The following is a 25968-nucleotide window of genomic DNA, read 5'->3' as shown; positions in this document are numbered from 1 at the left end:
CCTACATCTAATGGCTTGTGCATCATGTGTATTTCAAATCCAGTACAATAGCCCATGAGGTTCTCGTCTGTGTAGCCCTTGGGGGGCTTATTACACTCTCCACTGAAGCCGGAATTCAATGGGGAGCTCCCTCAATAGCTGAGCCTTTCTGACAAATGAAACCATTTCGCTGTGATAAATGGTTCAGCCTGCTTTGACATAAGTATGTTTGACGGATATCTTTTCAAAGCAACTCAACGCAGGTAGAGCAAAATCACACTATTGGAAAGCAAATCAGGCCCAATGAAGTGGGACAGTCTCTCAAAATCTCACACATTGCAATTCCCAATTAGTTTCCTTCAGCGTTTCTAAAACAAGGTACTTGGTCAATATACCCAAATGGGCGGGATTATGGATTTTATCTGTTAGCTGCCCAACACACTCATTTAATTGGGTGATCTGCATGATAAACATCAACACTGTAATCCTTTTGTCATCCTATTTTCATACCATGGCATGACGAAAATTACATTCCGGATGAAGGAGAAAACAATGGGCCAAAAGCTACCAGCTCTTGAGTGTTTACAGATGTCTTTGCAGCAAGAAATTCTGATCAGTGGCAAAGAGACATCCTACAAAAGATATTTTCTAAAGAATGAAAGAACACATATTTAATATTCTAGTCCATACTCAGTCCAACTTATGATTCAGTATTTTGTTCTGCATTCTGCAATGGTGCATGCAGGTTATCCTATAAAGTAGCCTCAAAGCACAGGCTGAGACAATTATGGAGCTCGCTGGAAATTGCACTGCTGCATCCTCAAAAACTCTGAAAGCAGGTTTCCAGGCAGTCCCTGATAAACATCACACCTGACAAAACAGCGTGTTAGCATTGTTATTGTGAACATGTTGGCATGCTGACATTAGCATTTAGCTCACAGTTGTGCCGCCGACATGGTTGTAGATTCTTACTGTTGCTTCTTTACTCACCAGGAATCCTGTGCTTTGCCTTAATGTTCCCCTCACACTTCCGTTTGGCCCTGAACAACAGGCCTATCTGTTCCTCTTTTGTCAGCACATCATCTGCATAAGCCTGCAAAAATAAACAAATGACATGCAGTTGATAAAGGGAAATATTTACATGTAAATTAAAGTGATGTGCCAGATGCATGTAAATGCCAAGCCTTCAATAAACAGCACCATTGAGCAATATGACAAGTTTTGATCCGTCCAAAGAGGCTAAAGGACAGGGTGTTACTGAACTTTCAGAATTTGTAGACCCATCTGGTTTTGAAGCAAAGGTCTGAGGAAACATTATCATGAAATGCATCATTTGGCTCCCAGAAAGCAAAATATCATTGAATCAACAGTGAAATGTTGTCAAGCAGACATATTAAATCCATGCAGATGCCTGACACTGAAGCCAAACTGAAAATATGTTTGAATTAACATCAGATTTTCTATCATGACTGACACTGAATCAACTCTGATTCCCCCATTATATCCATGTAAAAGGGACTGAATTTTAGTTGTTTCTGAAAAGCTGAAACAATGTTAGAATAAATAACTGCAAAGAAACCAGAACTTTTCATTATATTTTCTTTATTCATACAAAGCAAATAACGCACAAGCAAACCTTTATTTCATTGAAAGGAAAAATAAAACTCAATAACATCTCCAAAAAGTAAATGACAGTAGGATCAGTCTAAATTTACATAACGTTTTAAAGCAAAATGAGAATGTGGGGTGTTTATGAAACTATACTTACAGATCAAATATCAAATATGACATTTTTTTGTTGGCATTCAAAGCAAGAAATCGGAGAACATTGTTCTATCAAGGTCATGAACAGTATGAATTATGTTTTCCCTGCTGACAAATCTGAGACAAGATTAATTAAAACAATAAAAAAAAAACTAAAAACAAAACTACCTTACAACCTTGCACAATGGGCATTGAATCTTTTTACTGTGGTACAAACTCACATAGTAAGGCCTACTGTCTTTCATTGTTGTCTCCATGATGGGGCACTGGTCTGCCTTGTATTCCCACCTGAAGCTGACTGTAGACCATCAATAGCGGTGGAAGTTTTCAGTACATCACCTTCAAAGCAGGATCGTTGGACTGGAGGGGGGGAAAAGGACTGAGTATATCGAGCCCTCATGTGAGGTGGGCCCACGAAGATACTAGAATGAGCAGCAGGGAGTGGACGTAGGGAGGTGCCCATAGAGAATGTTTATGTACAGAATTTTGTGCCAAACACCTGCTGGAAGTGAGAGAGGATGGTTAGTTAGAGACACGAAAGGGACAGAGAGAAAGCAACATATGTCCATTACCTAATGCAGAGATTGCAGCTGCTGTACTGTACTCAAATGTGCATTCTGTGCTTGTGGACAAATTAACAATTTACTGTGGAATGCAATTCCATGAAATAATAATGAAAAAAATGGCCTCACAAATGTACAGTTTTTGACACAGTAACTCTGACTCTGGAGTCCCCCCAAGTGCCTCTTGAGTGTAGCCAGCACTGATAAAAGGGTGACTGAGTATGGGAGCTAGTCATATGCATGGCATACAAGTACTAAATGATGAAATCAGATAACTGTAATTAGACATTTTAAGCATCTTTTGACATATGAAAGTATAAAAGCATAAAAAAAATATAGGCGTACATAATTTCATTAGTTGAGAACAATCAACAAAGGCTACATTTAATAGCACAGCTAACGGCAGTAATGGTCTTTTTAACAAGTTTGCAGCTAATGTAGCATAAATTGTTGCCATGAAATTACATTAAAACTTACATTACTTTGTTGTATTTAATGCAGAAGCCTGCTGTTTGCTGCTGTCAGTGAGAATGAAAGTGAAATTGTAGTTCAACATTAGACATGCTAATGGTTAGCTTTATGCTAGCTGGCATGACTGAGTAAGTTAGCCTGTTGTTTGCTCACTCAGATCGTCGATTACCACAACTGTTAGTCAATGTGATGCAGCTCTGAGGTGACCTAGCACCTTCTTTAAGTTAATAGATTAAAACTTACCTGCACAGGTGGGTGAGAGATGATGAAAATTAACTTTTGAGGAGGGCTTGACTCTCCAACACCTTTGACATTTCCCTCCGAAAAGGACCTTCAGATGTTTTCCTCATCACATATAAATTATTTATTTGTCTTGCTTATCTTTTTTTGTCATTTAAAATCAAACAAGTTGCATGTATTACAAAGAAAGACTTTATTTAAAAGGAATGGGTCCAACACTCCCCTAAAATGTTTGTTCCTCATTTAATGTAAAATATTTTGGCGGGAAAGTTTACAGCAGGCACATTGAGACAATAATGATTAAATGTCAGCACAAACAATGTTTCTTCAAGGTTAATTTTTCAACATGTAAACATTGCCTGCTGTAGACTGTTAATTTAAAGGAGATTTTTCAACCTCTACCCATGTACCTTTTTTTTTTTTGCTATCTCTAGACATGATTTCCGCTTCACAGCTGCTTCACAACCCTTTAACCACTGCTGTCTGCATCCCTGGCCATGCTGCTGTGGACAGCATTTTCTAAATCCAGTTTCCTTCTGTGAAATAATCTTCCAAATGTACTGCTAACATTTTCACAAATGGCATACAAGTGAAAGCAACAGGGTGGGCTGGATGTTGGACAGCCTGTTCCGTATCTGGAAGGTCAGATTAGATTGTATTTTGACGACGACAACAGTCATATCAGTGTCTGTCTAAAGAAACCATTTTAAAAGACTGTTTTTCTTTGACTGAACAGTATCAGTTTCATTTGTTCTTAATAGTCCCTGCTTGTATTCCTGTGGTTATATCCTCTATGTGGTCACTAATCAGACATGACAAAGTTACAACATGGATGAAAGCGACGTTTTATTCCTAACGTCTTCTTACACCTTCTATTTCCTCAGCTTTCTAACATTGTGTTTGAGAGTGGCGTGGAACCTCAGGTGTGGTTTTCCAGTCAAGGAAACATTTTCCATTCCAATAGGTCACACTGACTGGCTCGCTGTTTGCCCGTGGATCACTTTTGGGCAATGACAAATGTGACTCTATTGAAAATGACCACATTTATTTTTAACAGAGCGTGACAAGAAAAGTGGAAATGAAAACATATTTAAAGCCAGTGCTACAACTAAAGTACAGATCAGTGCACAAATCACCAGGATTTTCTACTCTGTCATGCAGGGCTTTTCATGGTGCTTTGAGCCACACTGCAATGTAATATGTATCCACACAATGAAAAACAAACCAACATGTATGGCATACAGTGTGCCTGGAGGTACAGCTAAAAAAACTCCCACTCTTGTTTCTTTGGTTCAGTGAAGCAGAGCAAACAGTTCAAATTAAAGACAGACGTTCGCTCGAAGCAGCTGACTCCCTGGCTGCATTTGTACCGTATTTGTCATTTTCAGACCCAAATTACATGTCTGGGTGTAAAGAAATTAAATTCTTCTGCTCATACTTCTATCTCAACCAGAAGAAATCAATTTGCAGAGAGGCATTTATGTCACAGCATGCAGGGAAGGAGGAAACGAAAAAAGAGACAGAGAGAGTGACAAGGTTAAAGTAAATGCATACGCAGACACAAATAACTATAAAAAATGCCTCACATCCATCTTCAACAAATTACATGTCTAAATTTGATATATAAAACAAATTAAAATGGAAGATTTAACCATATGCTCTGCCCCAACTGCAAAAAAGCAAAAGCAGTGTGGAGATATTCTAATTAAGATAATTATTATGTTCTGTCCTGCCTCTAAATGCAATTTGATGCCACTGATTTGTCCACGTCTCCCTCATAAATGAGATTTAAATCTGGCAAACATGAATCATTCGTAAAATAAGTGCATGTCAGATGTTACTTACTGGAGACAAACTAGAGTTTGAAACTGACAATAAACTGAGAAACTTCTTATGTTTGTGTTTAGGCATCTAACACATTAAATTCCACCGTGCATAGATGTTAGAGCATATTTATTTCTCACTATGAAAAACACAGTAGTGTATGACGTATTCTGATCTTATACTTCAGTAAACATAATACAATAAAAGTCCCGCAATCCAGCAAAACATACCTTATGTATCAAATGTGAAAATCCTTATTATGCAGAGGAAAGGCCCCTGTTTGTGTAACATTATCACCGATCACATTAATGGATTATTGTGACTGTTGCATATGCAAGTAGCTGTTTAAGCTTTAATGATGTTTCATATTTTGTATGTATTTTTATATGTAAAATCTCAACTAGTGACTATAGCTATGCAGTGGAGTAAACAGCAAAATATGTCCTTCTAAAATGCAGTGAAGTAGAAGTATAAAGCAGCAGAAAACGGAAATATTCAAATACTTGCAGTAAGAACAATCCTTGCTGCTCCCTTGCTGCTCAATGACATGCAAACCGACTATTGCGGCAAAGCAAACTTTTGATTTCTTCCAGACTTTTAAAGCTCTCACTGGTGCCTGTTTAGAAACTGAAACAAATAGTTGAGGAACTTCTAAATCTGCGTGCTGATTTATTTGGGAACAAAGACGTGTACACGTTGTCTCTGATGCAAATGCCTAATTTTGTGATCTTAAAATTAAACTGTAAATACCAAGCTGTCGTGGATTTGCTCCACACAAAAACCATAATACCTCAATCCATCAATATTTTCACTACTCTCGGCCCTGAAATAAGGATGTCCAGTCTGAGAGCTGAATAAGGTTACAGAATGAAGACGTTTATGGCTTTGCACAGCAAACAACCACAGATGGAACAACATTTGACCGCAGGCGAACAAGGATAGATACTACCTGTTTACTGTACTAACTATGCCAATATAGAATATTCCACTGAACACTCCTGAGACGTTCACACTATTTTCATCTCAATAACGGGCTGGTGTGACTCTCAGTGAGAGCTGAGCCAACAGGAAACCAGAAACAGTGAATGTGGATGGTAACTGCCCTGAAAGGTCATTATCATTAAAATATGGTACAGCATAGTATCAGTGCTTCTTTTGTAAGTGCGTATTTTTACAGTGTGAATGGAACTTAATAAGCTTTTTATATATGTTATGTATCTGCTTTATATTACATGGTGCTTTTTTTTGTCATCGGGGTCATTTCTACTTTGAACACTTCAAAGAGGAGTGAAATGTCATCCAGTTTACAACACTCTGAAATCACAGCGTGCACACGAGTTACAGTTTGCCTTTTTCAGCTCTTTTTTCCCCAAACCCGGTAAGAGCAGCTGATGTTCCAACACATTAAGAACAAATATCTTAACCTTTACAGCACAGCTTGAGTCCCTCTGAAACGTTAAACTAAAATGAGGCGTGGAGTTTCAGGGTTTATTTTCTTTCACAAAAACTAGGGAAATTTCTCCTTCGCCTGCAGACACCCGCTCACAGGGACGAGGAGGAGTATCATTTACCGTTTTAAGAAGAGAATCCTGGGTAATAAGTGTGCCCCCTGATTATTTCTGAAAACTATTCCTCCTCCACTGGCCAGAGTCCAAACCTCCAAAGTAAACACAACTCTCACAGGGAGAAACATGGACATTCTTATTTACTGCATTTCATTCTAAACACAGTAATCTTTTTGTTAAATGCTTTTGAGCGGATGCCAAAAATGAAATGAAAATTAGAAAAATACACACTGTATAAATATGTGTGTTTTCATCACTGCTCGCTCGAGAATACAAACTCCACTTGAATAAACCACAAGTTTCTATTTGTCATTGCAAACTGCGGCTTGATGACTTAAACTGCAGCTCTCTGCTAGGGTATAAGACCAATATTGAGAGAACTGTATTTAGGCTGGTGTGTCAAGACAGCGTTGAACCACTACGAATACATACTGACACTATTTAGGATGAGAGCGAAGGTACATTTACTTTTCTATAATTCCAGCATTTGGTTGCTAAATTATTTTAGTAACCTAATGCTGAGGCACATTTATTTATAAAATTAAAGCTTGTCTGGCACCACAGATGAATATCTGCACTGTGCATTTGTTGATTTTTGAATATTTTATTGCAAAAGGATCAAAAGGAAGATTTTTGTCAAAAAATCTTGCATCAAAAATGACTCATGTGGACAGACGCCATGCATACATTGAGTGGAGACACTGGGTTTCCGGTACATTACCAACAGTCTTGATTGTGGACAGCCCTCTGCTTTTTCTTTTTTTTCTTTTTTTTTTCAAGAAAGTTGTGGTAGACCAAAGTCATTTCCTGAAATGCCCTACAGTGAATAACATAGTGAGAGTCAAATGCTGGAGCTTGTGAGGTAGACTTTCATTAGAAAGCACAAAACAAAAAACCTGAGTATCCAAAAAGTTGAAATGAACCACAGAAACACCACTGAGTTCAATGGAGTATAATTATCTATAATAAATCAACAATGGATTGCAAGTCACGGTACAGCCCAGTGATCTCATTAGTAGTATCTCAAACCATAAAAAAGTAGTCTCTGTGCATAAAAGTTCCTGACTGAACTCAAATTGAGGAGAGCACATAGACCGTAACAAATAAGTGGACGTAGTCCCTGTAATGGCACTCGTTTGTGGACCACACTTTTTGAAGTTTGGCATTTTGGTCATCGCCATCTTTGTTTTTTGGAGGGTTGGAAAGGCGTTGCTGTGCTTCTGACTGACTGACTGTGGTAGCAACTTGTCGATCACAGGACAGCCACGCCCTAAATCATAACCTGCTTTATCGTCTGTTTTACTCTAAATGGAACCATAATTTATAAAATAAACATGGAACACTTGAAAGTAGTTACTGAGTACATAAACTCATTAGGAAACTGTTTACTGAGGTAATAAATCAAGTAAGAAGTATGGTAATTTTCTCATAAGTTTACATACATTTGGACTTCTTTTTAAAACCAGTGGAGTCGCCTCCTGCTGGCCAACAGAGAGAAAGCAGGTTTACGGCTCTTAAAGGGGTCATGTATTTCTGAGCAGTGATGCTTCAGAGGGTTGTGACCTTTGCACCAACCTCCCTTAAAGTCAAGTTAAAAGAAAATTTCTCCATCAAGATTACCACAGATTTCCGATATATTTCCACATTTCCACACAGAGAAAATATGCATATACAAATGCATAATGTTACAGTTGTCTGCTTAGAAGCATATTTCTAATTAGAACTCTTAGTGAAGGATCCATGTAGCATGAAGCATAGGAGGTAGTAAACTATGACTCCTGTAAGAAATACACAGCACAAGGTGAGCTGTGGTCATTCAAGGGAACATCCTTAAATCCCTCAAATAAAGCCAGATACCTGTCTGACTGGAAGCATTTTATCACTAAAAGACCAACAAATGACAAAAGTAATAAGCTGCACGAGTGATAGAGTGTGGCCTAATGGTGGCACTACTGGAACGGTCAGGAGATATGTTCATCCGACAAGTGAAAGGCGAGCTTCATGGTGGCACTAAATGACCAATGAGAGCGCAGAAGCTGTCTCTGCTCCATCAGTCACTGGCTAAGAGCCAAAATAACAGTACGGATTTCAACAGCCTCTACATCTCCATCTCCAACATGAAAAAAATGCTGCATACAAATGCACACTGGCAACAGGACGTTGAAGGTGTGGAAAATATGACTGAATAATATTAAAGTTAACATGACATTTCATTTGCTGCCATACAAAAGACAGATTTTGATGTTTTAATGCATTAATAGTCCCGCAAACCAATCCTGCTCATCAAATCCCTGATGGGTGTAATCATGTCATATGTACAGTGCTACAGCTGAATGGAAATATAACAGTTAGTGCTGTGTACTTCAATTTTCCTGTATTATGACCAACCTGTAATGAACAAACCAAGATGCCCATCATGGAAGATTTCTTTGCTAACGTGAACCAAATGTGAGCTTGAATATTTTACATACATTAGATATTTTCTCCCTCCTGTTAGACACTCTTGACAGACGTATGTTGTGTGTGAGATACAGCATCTTGGAGTGCGTTGGTAGATGTTGCTGTAAATTAGATTAGTAATAACCCAACTATTAAATTGCTTATCCATGCGAAGGGGAGGACAAGCTGTAGATACACACATTCTGTGTTATACCTCAGTGTTTTGGCATGTTTGGACTGTTAACATAAAACCTCTGATCACAACTCGTTTACTCTTTTCCCTGGAAAATAGTGGAAAAACAAACCAAATTAATTCTCCCTATCACTTCAGAGTCTTCCAATAATGCCTCTCTGTGTTGGCTGATCCGTCAGTGAGGATGAGATTTTTAGGTAAATGGTCATATAAAGTGAGACTTTCCTCTCCAGATCACACTTCATCACATGGATGATAAATAATATACAGATAATATTTACTCTGGTCTCTGTAAAGCGCCTCTATTATGGGAATACAGTCGAATGTTTGTTTTATGTACTTGTTTTGGTCATTTGCCATTCTTTACACCATAGGCTAACATTCACTTCCTTGTTGTTGGCATATAGTCAAAATTTGATCCCATGGGCTTTTGGACTTTCCTGTACGATTTTTTTTTCTCTCCACGAAATAGGGGGGTCTCGAAAATTATAACTCCGCTGAATCTTGTTTTTAATGGCCTGTCCACTATCTGGAAAAAACGTGAATATGTTACTTTTGACATATTGCACCGCATGAATGTTTTAGCGGATGAGGTTCCTGGATATTATAAACTCTATGAGTCAGTGCCACTCCTCTTCAACTGTGCAATTTGCATTTGATGATAAAAACCACAAACCACAAGACTGGTTGTCCTTTGGAAATGCTTGCAGACCACATTCTGACTTAAAGCAGCATTTAGTTCCTAATTATACCCTGCTCTGGTCGTAAGCCTGAAGAACAGCACTTTTGTCCCTGATGGAAACATTGTGTGTGCACTGAGAGGCAGCATACATCTCATGGAGGCCGGATAGTTGTGATTGTGTTGTTCTCTCAAATTAACAAGGACCATTCTTGCCTTATATAAGTGATTTAATACACAAAGTATGAGCCATCCCTCTAATAAAGCAATGCAAATGTGGCACTTTAATTTTCATCAAAAGCTTAAAAACTAACAGTTATGCAACAATCAAATGCACCAGACATTTCACAATATCTTAATGCATGCACAGAAGTGTCAACTAATAATACTTGTGGCAGACTACTGGCAGGAAAATGGGTTACAGTGGATGTAAATATAGTCATTTTTATATACAGATTATGGGGATTATAGGTTAAAATACATATATTTCAAAGTGGATTTATAATCCACAAGAGCTTTTTTTCAGATCCAACAGATCGTGCAGTTTTCCTACACACACTGTAGCATTAATGGCCTATGATACCCTCGCAGACACAGCTTGGCAGCATCTGCAGTAATCCTCCGAATCAGAGCAGTTGAGGATAAAACACCAGATAATGTCAGCGATCATATTATCATTCAAAAAGCATCATTCATTGATGCTGATGTTCATCATGAGAGAGACGATCCCTTAGAAGCAATACATTCACTCATCATATGTTGAGAAATAGACCAGCCATTCTAAAATTGTCACTTCTTGGGTTAATTTAATTACATACCTGCAAATCCGCTTGACCTACAGTAACTATGAAAACAACATACGTGAGGTGGCAGAAAGTAGGGCAATACAATATTTATTAGGATTGACAGCAGGTACGTTCTAATGGACTCATCCATTTTTAAATTACACTTCCACCAAAATACATGCTGCTACAAGGAAAAAAAAAAAAAACACAGGATAAGCCTGAAAATATCTGAAAGCTTTCCAAAGGTAATTTATTTTTACACAAAAGGTTTCATAAATGAATGATGACAGTGAATTGACTGTCAGGTCATGTGGCCTGATTCGGTGGTTCAGGTGGAGCATTCAGCATGCAAAGGTTTTGTTTCTGTCCATTCGTATGAGCGTCTTCACTCCTGCCACTCATGCTTTTCTGTTGCAGCCTCTAATTAAGAGCAAACCCACTTAACTTGCAGAACCTTGTTCTGGTATTGGAGCACTCGATGTCAACATCAATATTACAATTAGGTGCCTGCAGGGAGTGTTTCCAATTTATATTCCACTTTGTATAACATGACAAAGACGCAGTGTCTTTTCAGACAGACGCTTTCACACGTCCACCACCATCGAGTCACCATCAGGGTGTTCAAGCTTGTCAACAACAGACAGTGTCAACAATGTTTTACTGACATTTTCATATAGAGAAGGGCAAAATAACAATATAATTGCAATAACAGTTTGATAAAGTGTCAAAAACTACATGGCATTGATGGTTTAAAGGCAGCAGTTCACAGAAAACAAAAATGTCAGCATCACCATCAATAAGAGACACACGTGATGATATTCCCTGTGAGAAGAAAGGGATTTTTTTGTATTGTTTATACTGAGGTAGCCGTAGCTTTTAATGGCTCAGCTTGTATTGAGCCATTGTGGACAGTGTTGCATTGTACAGGTTATTATCACCAATTTAACGAGCTACATTGATTATTCTACCTCCAGGGCTGAAAAGCTGATTACAAATTATGTTAAGCCTGCATGATTGTGGGCATGGCCGTTTTGAGAGACAGCTAGCTGTTAGGTTTCAGCAGTCAGGCTTCATTTGGCCCACCTCAGCTCCACCCACACTCTAGTTAGCTGGGAGTTTGGCCCTGCCAGGATGATGTCACAGAGACTATGGCCATCCTTTATATAGTATATGATATTGAACCAAATATTACCCCTTGGGTATTTTATGAACAAAATAAATGGTAACTTTTGATTTATATTATTTTAATAATCAGTATACCACAACCAAAGCATCCATTGGTTTCAGCTTCTCCATTGTGATGATTTGCTGCTTTCCTGCAGGTGATCAGACAAAACAAGACATTGGAAGATGTTCTCATGAGCTTCAGGAAATTACAAAGAGCATTCTTCACTACTGTGGCATTTTAAACACCAAATGATTAATTAGTTGATTGAGAAAAGCATTTATATAGCTCTTTTCTAGTCTTACTGACCACTGAAAACCCTTTACAACACAAGCCAGCATTCGCCCATTTACACACACATTCATAAACAAGTACAGTGGCAGAGGCTACCACCTGCTGATCAGGAGTGATAAAAATTCATGGACTCTTACACCAAATGCACAGCATTGTAGACTGCAGGAGCCAAGGATTGAACCACCTACCTTCTGATTAGCAGACAACCTGCTACCTCCTGAACCACAGCCTCCAGACATAGCCTTGCCTAAACAGCCCAGCATATGATTTTGACCACATAATGGTCAAATTATGAACTAGAAAACTATCAAACATACACAAACTAATTTAGGCGTAGAAGGTCACACGGTGATGCCATTACCAGTAATAGCAGGGCACAACACAGTAATCAGCGTTGTGGATGCCGTTTAACATCTGAGTGAAGAAGCAGCAGGACAAAAAGGTGAAACATGTAGAGGGCAGCACTCAGCAATCAGCCACTTTCCCACTGATAACCAAAGCAGCCCGCTGCCTGCTAAGAACTAGGACAAGGACACTGTTTGTGTAAGACCTCTAATTGTAACTGCCTCCCCAATAAAGCCTCCAAATTGCAGACAAATTAGGCACTGCTTAATCACCCAAGGTGTCTCTCATTGCCTGCTAATACTGCACCCTTTTGATTTGCTTATTGAAGGGGCTGCTCAGAGTGAACCTCGTGTGGATGGTCACGTTGATTGAGGTGCTTTTTAAAGGACTCGTTCTGGCACAACAGAATTTAAAATCACAAATCAAAGGTAAAGTAATGTGGGAGCTCCCTAATTTTAACAGAGCGGCAAAGAATAGGCATTACACTCTGATTTATGTCTTAACAACACGAAGTATGTCAAATTAGTTCAAAGTATTCCAATTTATCTTCAGCACAAGGTTCAAAGTCCTGAACCGGTCGCCAGCCGATTGCAGGGCAACATATACAGACAAACAACTATTCACGACACTCACACTCACACCTAAGGACAATTTAGAGTCACCAATTAACCTAATGAGCATGTTTTTGGTCTGTGGGAGGACGTCGGAGTACCTGGAGAGAACCCATGCACGCACAGGAAGAACATGCAAACTTCACACAGAAAGGCCCCGCCCGACCCAGGGATCGAACCAGCAACCTTCTTGCTGTGACCTTCTTGCCGCACTACCTGCTGTGCCACCGTGCTGCCCAGCACAAGGTTGTTCTTAATATTTTTACTGACCCACAGATTTTCCTGCTGCGTATAAATTAATAAGACATGATAGCATTACTATGACCTTTTAAATGATATTTCAAATCTGCATATGTTGTGTCTTCCCCTAAAGCATTGCTGCACGGCTTAACATAAATAACATGTGCCATAAATCCTGGCGTGACTTCCAGGGAAATTCATTCACACGACACAAATAAAAATCACTTCAATCAAGCTCTGATTGAAACAGAGATTAATGTGCAGTCTGAAACACTTAAACAAAGGTAAAAAGCAAAACAGCTGATCAAACTGGGTCCCTGTTATGTTTGCTTGTCTCTGACTTTATGTCATTCTTTTCATATTACATTTCAAATACTGCTCACAGGCATGCTGACTCTGTAAAAAGCTGCTCCACAAATCTGATTCTATAAAGCCACTAAATGATGGTGCTGAGCCATTAATGGATTAACTACAGAGATAGACAGAAACATCACATTATAACTACATTTAAAGGATTTAATACATATCTGAGACACAAATGTTAATGCAGTGGAGGATGAAGATGCCCAGACTGACTGCAAGCCCACATGGACTACACTGATGACGGTGTGCTCCCACTCAGAGGCCTGCAACTGGCTTGTCAGCATGGGCTTTCCACTTTCCCCTTACTACAAGATCACTGACGCTGAGGTCTTTGAACCACGTTTTTATTTGACTGAAAATGACTTGAACTCTTGGGTAAAAGGCTGTAGCAAAAAGCAAAACGGTGTGCACAGATGAGAACAAGTCGATATCACAGGTACATTCAGCTCACAGTAAACACAACTGTGTGACAGTTTAAGTGAAGCTGATTTGCATGTTGGTCAATAAAAAGAAGCTTGAAAAAAGAAAAGCATCTTTCAGGACTAAATTTGAAAGAAGTATTACTGAATCATGGCACGTTAAAGGATCACACAGCACCATGTCAGTTTCTGTCAATTTTGCTTTCAAAAGCCCAAAACCCATTTTCCATCCATCAACCAGGATCCAACTGGTTAATTCTGGACTGCATCCCCCAGTCAGCATTGATGAAGTGCAAAGTAGTTGTGATGTAGCTTTTGTCGGTGGTCAGAGCTAGCTTTTCTGCCCTGGTTAGCTTGACTCTTAACTCGTCTTTTTCTAGCTCTCTGAATCCCTCGCTCTCTGCCACCACTGTCAGCATATCAGTCTCACATCTACTGGGTGATGGCCTTGGACCGGCACACATCGTTGTTTGTCCCGCTGGCTAGCAGCAACGTGATCCGCATCACACAATTTAGATGTGACTTCAATGTCTATTTGGTGGAAATGTTCCCACAATGAGCTTCATGTAGCGCCCTACATTTTTCATTTCACAGGCTTTTCACACTGCATTTAGCCACAGAATAAGGCAGCTGTTAGCCCCAAGATAAGCGAAGCCATAAGTGGAGTGCGTGTGTGTGTGTGTGTGTGTGTGTGCGCATGCATGTGTGTGTGTGTGTGTGTGTGTGTGTGTGTGTGTGCTTGTGTGCAAATTAACCTACAGACCGAGATGTGAACAGATCACAAATACTCTCTGTCATTAACAGACTAACAGTTAACCGTTGACCTCCCTATTTCTGAGCTTTTCCTCAACTGTTAGCAATCCCTTTCAGTCAGTTTCAATTTCAAACTACTTTACCTTGCAGATCAAAATAAGCATCATTACACCAAATTATTTAAAGGAGGACTCCACAAATTCAACATTACGCTTTATAACACTCTTATACTCACAATGAACAGTTTAAAAAGGATAGAAATCACTGCAGCAGAACCAGAGATATTTTCTTTTTTTATTCCATGCATTCTTCTTCCTTGTCAACTCATGGTGCCTACATTACCCACAATGCAACTCGATGAAACTCATGTAGCGGTTAATGTAGCCTTGAGCTGCTACCTTGAAGCAAAGATGAGGAGTGGGCTGGAGAGGTCTGGTAAACTCAACTCTTTCTAACTCCACATCCAGATTTCTTTCATATTCAAACTTGTAGTCTTCAGCCTCAACCAACACTGACTCCAGTGACATCACTTGAGGCCAGATTCAAGATATTTATTATGGTCCTGACTAAAGACATACAGTGTAAGGACAGTTTGTACAAGACAAATTTGGATATGGAATTCTATAACTTTGTGGGAATAAACGGATGAAAATCTTCCAAGTTGATGTCGTAGCCTCCAGAATTTATTACAGCACATGCTGAATGTAGATTCTTGATTGGCTTTTGCAGTTCTGCACTGTAGCCCTTATGATGCAAACTATCCTTGAAAAAACCTCACCAATAATAACACATCAAATAAACTTATTCCACACAGAAGTCTGCTTCTTCCAAAAATTACCAGGCCGCATTACATCACCAATAAAAACAACTGCAGAAATAAGCCGCAAACCAGCTTGAGCGTCACATGGGAAGCTTGATACATTATCAAACTCAATATTAAAACGCTGCTAGGTTACCATATAGTACATACTGTAAAGCAGTGAATCCACAGGCTCCATTTCAAACAATGCCTCTATTAAGTGCACATTTTTACACACATGAAAGCAGACGTAGTGACAGCTTGACGTATAACCGAATGACTTCAGCACTGAATAATTGATACAATGCACTAATCCACCAACATGCTTTTGTTTGTCAAACAAACATAAATCTGCAACAAAATTTCAATATATTCGACCAAAATTCCATCTTTAGACTTGGTTAAATAACCTATTTGCTCACTCACCCTTTCATTTCTTACTATCCACTGAACATATAGGGCCACAGGGTCATATGGAGCCTGGCCCAGCACACACATCACGTCTACTAGAGAAAGCCACAGTGAATGTCGGCCAATGAGCAATATCCTCTAATGCAGGAGGGAGAACTCATGCAAAAAATGTGCAATAACTCTTGGAATTAATCATAATCATAATCTGAGCTTCAATACACAATTAACATCACTTGCAAATGTCAGTCCCAAACATTAAATCCCTCCAGAATTATACAAGTTTACTCATATGGAGCAGTTTAACTGCAGATATGTGATGACTTGAACTTCGCAACCACATTCAGAGTTTGTGCTCTCATTGGCTCACACGTTAAATGCCATGGAGCCAAAGCAGGAACGTTCAGCCAAACTCTGCACTGTTATCTGAATTTAAACTGGCTGAGATTTCCCCTATACTGCAGTGTGAGGGTTTCTTACTTATTGCTGGAAAATCTGGAGCTGTGAACTGCATACTTACAAACCCATAAGCCCCAGAGTTTTGCAATGAAACTAATAAAGGTCCTTTTAAGAAATCCAGCCTCCTCTCAGCCATAAGCCATGTGCCAGGGGAGTATTCCTACCCAAGATTTGAGCTGCTTCCAAATCACGTAAACAACTGGATCAGATGTGTGAAATCCTGCTCTTCCTGCGCTTGATAATTTGGAGAATTGACTAGGCACTATCTACAAACTCAATTCCTGGTGCATTTAGCAGAGTGGAATGAGAGTGGAGCTCCTGTATATTTGAAACTCAATCCCTTCACCAACAGTGGGGGTAGGGCTGAGCTGAACCGTCGGTCAATGGCAAAGGCATCTACATAGCTGAGAATTTTCACATGTCAACTCAACAGAGGAACTCTGGGATTCCAAGCATATTGCCTGCAAGGAAGTCTGCACCACAATATTGATACAGCAGGTAACTGATGAAAAAGGACCACAAGCTCATCATAGCGCTGGCAATCAATCAGTGCGTCCCTGACTTTTTGAACCGTTGACGTACAATGCACTACTATACTTCTCTTCAATAATTTCTTCATACAATGTTTGAGTGAAAGCTATGTCTATGCTTGACATTCCCAACAGAGAGGGGGTAGAAGACGGAAGCCAGAACACCTTATCAAAACCTGACAGTGGCGAGGCAGCTTATCACTCTGAAATGTGTCAAATGTTTGACACATGGCCGTGGCTTTAACTTCTCTGAGATAACCGTCAGCACATACTGTATGTCTTGGATGTTTTGAAAAATCATTTCATTTCTGACATGCCCCTCAAAAAAGAGAGAAGAGGGCGAGGCGTGTGAGTGCATTTGTCAGCTGCGGTTCACTGAAGCATCTTTTGCGTCATTAAATATTGCCTCCGTTGCCTCCACTCATCTCTGTCATACTGCTACTCATCAGTTTTTGAAGATGCATCATTCAAAGGATCACCAGGCACAAACAAGCCAAATTAAATGCATCATTATGTCATCAAGGTTAAAAAATATTGGCATAAAACAAAAGGAAAATGCCGACTTTGCCGCCAACTCAGACTCGCAGAGCCAAACTGCAGATCTTCATGAATGCTGAAGTTCACAGGGCAGAGGCACATCATTAAAGTGTCTGTCGGAGGTGTAACTTTTTCAGCGAGGTGTAAAAGTGGCATTGAGTTACACATACTCCAGCATTCTTCAAGTGGAAAAGTTAGGAAAAAAAAAGAAGCAGAGGTCACGGTAAGTCAAAAAAACAAGGCCTTTCCTGAGTCAAACACTGCCATGGTATAACCTTACCATGCTGGTGAAACTGAAGACTCTGCTATTAACACACATGTTATGAGTCTGACTCGCAAGCCCTCTAAAAATGGAGCAATGTGTCAGTCAGTCCAAAAAATAAAAAAGATAACCATGCTACAAGATGTGTGCATCTCTAAGAGAAAGTTCAAGAAATTAGATTATTCTGCAGTTATCTCAGGAATCCTCCCAACTACTGTAAGGCTCTGCAGTGAAACAGAGCATAATGATATGCGTGTGAGGGGTATTTTCCCACTACAAGTTGCCTCTGTGAGCTCAATCCCATGCTGATCCCAGGAAAATTCAGGCAAACATGTTAACCGACCGGTGACGACAACGAGTTACTCACAATCTACAGTGACAAGCCATGAGCAGCGGCTACAGACACAGAGTTTACACCTCCGTGCTGCTTAAAGCCACATTAGGTGCTGTAAAACAAAATTGCACACAGGACGTCTCAAATCTGCCATTTGGATGGAGAAGTCACATCTCGCCAAGGTGGGTTTAAATACCGTCTGTGCACTGGAATACGCCCTCTCAAATCCTTTATATACTACCACTGATTTCCATTTCCCCACAGTCCATCAAGCACAATTACATGATACTCTCTAAGCTGAGAGTGTAAACATGTTATTTTCGGTTTGCTTCAGTGCCCGGATGATGTGACATTTTACTCAAAAAGTGAGCGCAGTGTCTGTGCACCATCTCCAAAGAGCTGCAGATTCCTGTGGTTTAAAGCACTATCCATAACTACACCTCAAACACAACTTTAAAAGCTTTCCTGGCCTATTGTCACCCCTGCAAACTGTTTATTCACATCTAGCCATGTATCTTGCTCCGTCGAGTGAAGTTTCTGGGTAGTTTTCCACATCGAGTACGACAATAGAGTAGAAAAAAAATAAGAAAAACAAGCTCACTCCAGTTGTGATAATTTCAAACATATGCAGTGGCTTAAAAGACTTATTGTAATGACTGTCAGCTTTTAATGAGGGTTGTGATTTGAAGCGGTTGCTTGATGTGATGCTATTCTCAGCATCCAAACTTCTTTGTAGCAACTCGTTATGAAATGATCATAATACCCTACGATCAATTAAAATGCCTTACATACCTTACATAACAATCCGTTGTAGTCTTTTTCAAAATTTTACACAGTAAGAAAACATAAATACTGTAGTGTATTAGAAATTTAATTTAAGTACAAAAAAAGTCATTACAAGTATACTTTTACTTTTTGCGCTTGATTCAAAGTATGTCTGACATTTACTTTTAAAAGTGTACTTCTAAATTGATGTCATTAAATTCTATTACAAATAATGAATAAACTACTGCTGTAATACTTAAAGTGGTATTCCAAAGTACTAAAAACATGCGCTTTATTGTGAACTTATTATAAATTGTACTTAAGTATACTTTTAAAAAAAATGTACTACATTACAAATACTTTCAAGTATCATGTTTGTAAAAAAAAAAACCTAGTTATTAAAAGTAGTCATTTTCAAGTCCCTTGTCATACACTATTAGCATGCTTAATTAAAGAGTACTTTAATTTCACTTCATTTTAAGTTTAAGTATTCCAACACAATGGTTATATAATGATACAATACAGTTGTACTGCAGCTGTGTTTTCAATGCTCATGAATCATGTGTCGCTGGTTGACGTGAGTACACTTAAAGCTTGTAAAAACGTTGTGCCAGTTTAGCATCTATTTACACTTCAAGTATGTAAGTATATCCTAGGTGGTACTCAAGGACTACTTGAGAACACTTAAATATGCTTGAAGCTGACAAAAATAGCACAAAGTGTATTTAGTACATTCTTCAAAAAGTATAATTTAAGTACTGTACGTTATCATCTGGGAGTCCAAAGTGGCTGTCTGCTGTGACATGAGTGGAAATGAGAACTGGCATCAAAAGTACTGTTGAGACTCTCACCAAGCATTAATGGTTCCTAACTTAAAGGGATAGTTTGACATTTTTTTCAATTTTAACCATTAGTTATACATATTATACTATATTATTATTATAATGTAGGAAAAAGTTGCAGAAGTTATCACAAAGGAGAACATTCCCTGATTTTCAGTGGGCACACAAGCAACGCTTTGTTCAGCGTGTACACAGACATGCACTAATGTCCAGAGACTGAAGTTAGTATGATGGAAATATGCGTGACGGTTTGACAAATGTATGCAAAGTCACACACAAACAAATGGGTGATTTTAATGTCAGAAACTGCTGATTAGGACAACAGGAATTTGTAAAATGATAATATGAAAACAGCATATCATCATAATACCGTATGACTCTGGCTAAAGGTCATTAAACAATAATACTGAATTATTGCCAAGCCCTACAAACCAGCTATATTATATTGTATTGCTATACTGGTGAACAGGAGTAATTCCATACGTGTCTGTCCTGTCGAAACAAACATTATTCTGTGAACTGTATGAAACTTGAAGTAACTGTAGAGGAGCACGCTGAGAAAAAGTGGGCATAGCAAACTGGTTAATTACAGCCCTTCAGGCTCTGCTTTCAGAAATAAGAGAGGACATAGTGACTGATGTCTGGTGATTTCACGGCCACGGGGGCGTGCAGCACACTTGAAAACAGGTCGAAACTTGGAGGAAAACAAGAAATGATGACCAATCAAATTGCCTGTATACTCCCTTTAAATGCAGTTATGCTCTGTACAAATCAACAGCCCCAACAGGAGATAACACATTTGAACACTGTATTGTTCAAATATCCTGCAACGATTAGGTGATGATGCAAAGAGACCGATACTTTCTGATATATAGGTGCTTCTGCCGGCCCTACAGTTTATTCAACTTATTTCAAACCTTTATTTAGGCAGACGAATAGCTGCTAATGAAACAAATACACGACACATTGTCCACCTGCACTGTGAAAAGACAGTGGGACTTGATCTTTAATCCTAATCACAGCTATGATGAAAAGTGTTTCATCCTTCAGTGTCAATGTAAAATTAGGCACCATAGAAATATGTCACAACTACCTTAGTGCTGGTTTTAAGCTAACTCCCTGTTTGGTGTTAGCCAATGGGGAAGAATTCCAGTTGAAATAATAAAGCAAAGTTAATCAAAATCTGTGAGAACTACACAAAATCAAACCTGGAAATTCAAAATAAACCTTTCCAAATACTGTCTCTGATAGCTTTTAAGTGCATTCATCCCAATATGACCTGTTACAGTTGATGCTGATTGGGAAGCCAAGTGTGAGATCATCACTGAGTCTGTTTGTGTGATTTTTTCTGGTGTGGATTTTGGTGGATTTCTCCCAAAGCGACAGCTCACATTCGCTCAAGCTGAGCAACAATTAGCGATCCTCCGCTGCTAAAATTGAACTAACTGGATAAAAGAAAGTCTCTCAAGTCTCACTGTCTCTCATTGGCTTTGACTGGCAATGTCTAAGAAGTGATCAATGCCAACCCTGTAAAAGCTTTTGTGATACAAATGTCAGTGGAGATTGGTTGAGCCAAGCGTAAAAGCACACCGCAGATGGACTGCCGTAAAAGACACTTTTCCTGTAAGTAAAATCTATTCATAGTATGGGAAAAAAGAAAAAAGCAGACAGCAAAATCCTGCTAATTCCTCACACCAAAATCACACTTTGCTACTTAATCATTCCTGACACACCTCCCACCGCTTCTTCTCAGATTTGGGAGTGGTAAGGGTCACAATATAAAGTCTAGTCGTGCACACAAAAACCTAACAAAAACTGAGCCCTCCATCCTAAAATAACCCTTAAGAGAACACTGTGCACTCATTATACCTGTGTAAGTATATCTGCCAGTGGGTTTTTCCTTCAATGAAAGGAATAAGAAAGGACAGCCAGTCGACAGATACGTACACCGAGATGAGCCAATTGCTCGTGGCAGGTCTTTCTTGTCCCTGTGTGTCTTAATGGGGCCTGATGAGAGAGGGAAGCAAGATCAAGGCCGCGTCCAAGCCGTTTGAACTCCCTGAGTAAATACAGCATAAAATACTGGTGGTCTGTGCCGCCTGCATCACCCAGCCACTCTTTTCAAACAGATTTTGGATTGATTTACTTATAATGGAGACGAAAGCCATGATTTCAGAAGAGACCATTAGGCTGTTGATAAAGAGGGAACATGATCAGACTCTGATAAAGAGAAACCCGATTCATTCAAATGGCACATTTTCATCAGTCAGAGGTAACATATCTTGCAAAGAGGCCACGATAAGAGGAGCTTCACATTCATGTCAACTGTGATTTTTGGGATGAGGAGTAATTTGATTTTTAAATGGCCATGGATAAGTGTGGCCCATTAAAACTGGAAAACAATACTTTTTTGTGGGCTTGAAAGATAATGAGGCATTGCCGTTGGGGGGTGGGCAATGTGAAATCAATTAATGATGCTATAAATATTGCAGCACTATCACAACAATAATTGTGTGTCTCATGATGTCAAATTACTTATAGTGTTTTGTGTAAACAATCCTGCTATGCTTTTACAAAATCTTATGACTTACAAAGGAATCTGTTTGTTATTAGAATCTAAAATGTACTAAATTATAATACGAATGTTGCCACAATGTGTTTATATGGAGAGAAAAGAAGAATAATATTATGATGATAATAATAACAGTAATAATATATAAGAAGTCAAAATCACTCAGGCTTGCATAGCAGGGTCAACTGTATCATCTCTAATTAAGGAAATAATAACACCTCTCTGTATGAAGCTGCAGAGTAAGTATAATTAAAAGAGGCAATCTAACAGACTGAAGTCTCTGCAGTTTTCCCCAAATTGGTCAGCAAAAAGCACATTGGTGGCATACATTTGAGCAGATCCTCGGTTTCATACTCCATCTGACACGAACTGGAACAAAATTATCACAAGTCATCCTGGAGATCAGTTAAAAGGGCATGCAGAAAATGAATTTCAATATTAAAGCCTGTTTCACAAACGCACCAGCAGTTCACATGAATTAGTGAGAAGTAATCCGCTGCCCCTAATTACCAGAGACAGATTGAGATGAGATTATCCAGCACTCTGATCTGTGTTATGAAGTTCCATTGAGGGTAATTTGCCTGAATTGGATATAGCTACTCTGAAGGGGGATGCAGTGTGTGTTTTTTAGGGCCATGGAGCCTTTTAAATGATGAAATAAGGGCAAATGTGAGGCAGTCATTTATTAAAAAAGTTATCTTTTGTGTGCATTTTATTGCAAATTTCTCTCCTGTTACAGGCAACCGGTAATTGATTACTCATGTCTAGAACATCAGATGAGTTTGTATATGGGTATTTTAACACTTCTATATCAGTTGTTTCAGTTTAGTTTGACTTAATATATTATGTGCGATATTGATGGCATAAAGCAATTGAGGGACACATTGAGGAAACCAAAAAAAGTCGGTTTAAAGGGATCAATAACAGTTATTTTCCACATGTAGTCAAACTCAAATTAAAGCTGCCCTGTGCACTACAAAACATGACAGTCCTTCAGTCATGTTTTGTGCAGAGCAGACATAATGCAGGGCTACAACAAGCTGATACAGCTCTCGTCCTTCCAGTGAGGACCCGGACACATGCAAGTCATCACGGAGGAAAACACAGTCATGAGGCAGAAATTAAATGCTCACTGAGGTTCCTGAAAGCAGCGCTTCCGCTTAATAAATGTGATAACTGGGTAAGTGAGGCAGCCAGTCACACTGAACAAAGGCTCTGTGAGGTCGTGCTTTGTCTGTGAGCTGTCGCTGCAGAGCGCCTGCTGAGGTGCACAGCACAATGGAGAGATTCCTTGTCTGTTCTTGTATCGGCCAATTTCCTCCAAAATGCTGGATAGCACATCTGCACCCAGCCAGTTCCCAGTGTTGCACCAGTGAATGTTTGCTTCCATGATAGCAGGATATCATCATTTATAAACTGAGCCTGTGGAAAGCGGCACAGTCCTGTAGTTTGACAAACCGTATGTCTCAAATTAAAAAGTTTTGTACTCTTTCTCTAAACAGAGACACAGACTTTCCACTCTTAACTTTGGCTTTCAGTGAAATCTACGTACCGTTTGGTCACAGTTTGGAAACAAATTACCTTTTTGTGGAGAGGAAGACTAAGCAAACACCAAACTTAAAAACGGGTAAACATCACTCACAGACAGAGTCTTTTAACGAGTGAATGTTGAATCAGCTATAAATACACGGCTATGTTATAATTGTTTTCCTCTGCCATCTAAACCAATGAGCCTGCAGGTCCACTGCGGTACAGTGATGGACCACATCACTGGGAAAACGCACTGTACCTCAGAGCCTGGGCGAACTGCCTGTTGAATGCACAACGACCCTCAGCCAAAACACACACAGAACTAACTTGGTGCGCTGCTCTGCCTGCACAGTGTGTGTGTGTGTGTGTGTGTGTGTGTGTGTGTGTGTGTGCGCGCGCAGCAGGCCTTCTGGAAACAGCTATGGCAATATTGGAGAGTGCAATTATAAATCACAATGTCGGGCAAGACGTAAATCATTACAGCTGTGAACCAAAGAAGTGAAATTGTTCAGGTGCTGCTGAAGTTATGAATGAAATCTTTACTCCCATTCTGTCTGCAAGAATAACTTCAGTGGTGAGGTGAGAGTAGGTGAGAGCTTTACAAAACCGTGTAACAATCCATAGTAAACACAATGCCCTGCCTATTACAGGAACTAGGTTACCAGGCGCTGCTTTGCACAAACACTTTTATTGTAATGTTACTGTGGGACAATGCATTTAATAGAACAAGAGCGTAATCACTAATCACAGCAGCTTGTTTTTTAGCAGCCCTGTCTACCTTTACAGTCCAGTTAAAAGTGGCAATACTGTGCGCCAATACAAAACTGTGTCTTCAACAATTTACGCTGACATGCAATCTGTTTGCAAGGCAGCCTGTGTTCACTGACAACACACCGATGTCAGAAGAAGTGTGTGATTAGCAGCGCAGAAGCAATTAAAGTGTGGAGGTGACCTGAGCACAAAGTCTGTGATGTCGACTCTGGTTCCCTTTCTGCCTTTTTACTCTGAAGGTCAGCATCTTTCCCTCAGCTTGAACACGCACCACCTTGATGCTGAGATGCAATGAGCAGATTTAATAGAAATCTAAAGCTGAGGGGAAACTGTGCAGGTGTGATGAAGGTGCACGATTTGCCTGATTAAAAAATCAGATGTCGTTGCAGTTTCCTCGACATTTCCTCATGCAAAAGACTTTCCAGCAGTGAACAGCTGCAGTAATAGCTGCTCCTCTGCCTGCTCTCTGACATGCTGTCAGTGATCTGTGCACGGAGGAGGCACAGAGGAGGACCTCTACAGTGCAACATCAGATCAGCATTTCAGTTATTACACAGGGTGTATGGCTGCATGTGAGTACACTGGTTATGTAAAAAAAAAAAAATTAAAAAAAGACTTACCAGACATAAACTGCTGAGTAGCGAGATGAGAAGAAAGTCCAGATTGTGGAGCAGCAGAGCGGATCCCATCCCTGACCTGAGGCAACTCTACCTCCAAGAGTCCTTGCGGGGCTCAAACAGACGCTGCTGATGCTCAGATGAAATGATTTCAGCTACTTAACACTCTTCAAAGTGGAGCGAGTTGTGTTTTTTTCACTCCATCTGGCCTCTCGATGCTCGCGGCTGCTTGTGAAATCATAACTCTGTAATCGCCCCGCTCTGCCCTCGATTTAATTTCCGATAATCTACTATATGCCCAGGCTCAGCCCGCTCTCTTTATTTCTCTGCATCTGTCTTTTTTCCTCTTCTGAAATTACATCCACATGTCAGAACTATTTATGTCGCTCTCGCTCTGCGGTGGGAAGTTCAAATGATTCTTTGTAGGGAAGAAACCAACGCTGTATTTTTAGGTCTTTTAAATTTCCCCTCAGACTAACTTAAACACTTCAGTATGGAGCTGCGCGCCTTATGGCTTATTCCAAGCTTCTCCTCCAAACGTTAGATCAGTGCTGGACAAAAAAATAAGCCCGAGATGTATCACTCCATCACCAGTCGATGTTGAATTTCACAATTTGATTCCCTCTGACTCATGTCACCATCAACGCAGCCCTCTGTGGAAGCAGCAGGCTCTCAGACAGGGTTTCCTTCTAGCGTTAACCAATAAAAACTTGTGACACAGCAGAGGGTGAAATTAAACTTTTCATAAATTGGTCTACTTGCTTTGCGCGAATCCGCTCAATCCACGCACTGCCGCGCTTCACTGTGCTTGTTTACGGGTGTTTTTTGACGCGCAGCGGAGACATAACGT

The 25968-nt window shown here is 39.7% G+C and overlaps 1 protein-coding gene across 1 annotated transcript in view; it reads right to left on the bottom strand.

The window, feature by feature from the left end:
- pth1r (parathyroid hormone 1 receptor) overlaps window positions 1-25416 on the bottom strand; it is a 46192-nt gene extending 20776 nt beyond the window's left edge. The window contains exons 1-2 of the mRNA XM_070974430.1: window positions 25122-25416; window positions 970-1072 (exon numbers count right to left, since the gene is read on the bottom strand). Coding sequence (XP_070830531.1) covers window positions 970-1072; window positions 25122-25190 — 172 coding nt within the window. The 5' untranslated portion in view covers window positions 25191-25416. The remainder of the gene's footprint in view (window positions 1-969; window positions 1073-25121) is intronic.
- Window positions 25417-25968: the final 552 nt, after the last annotated feature.

The sequence above is a fragment of the Chaetodon trifascialis genome, chromosome 11, assembly GCF_039877785.1.
Source record: "Chaetodon trifascialis isolate fChaTrf1 chromosome 11, fChaTrf1.hap1, whole genome shotgun sequence".
Classification (NCBI taxonomy): domain Eukaryota; kingdom Metazoa; phylum Chordata; class Actinopteri; order Chaetodontiformes; family Chaetodontidae; genus Chaetodon; species Chaetodon trifascialis.
The sequence above is the reverse complement of the archived record's forward strand: the minus strand, read 5'-3'. Positions and strand labels throughout refer to the sequence as shown.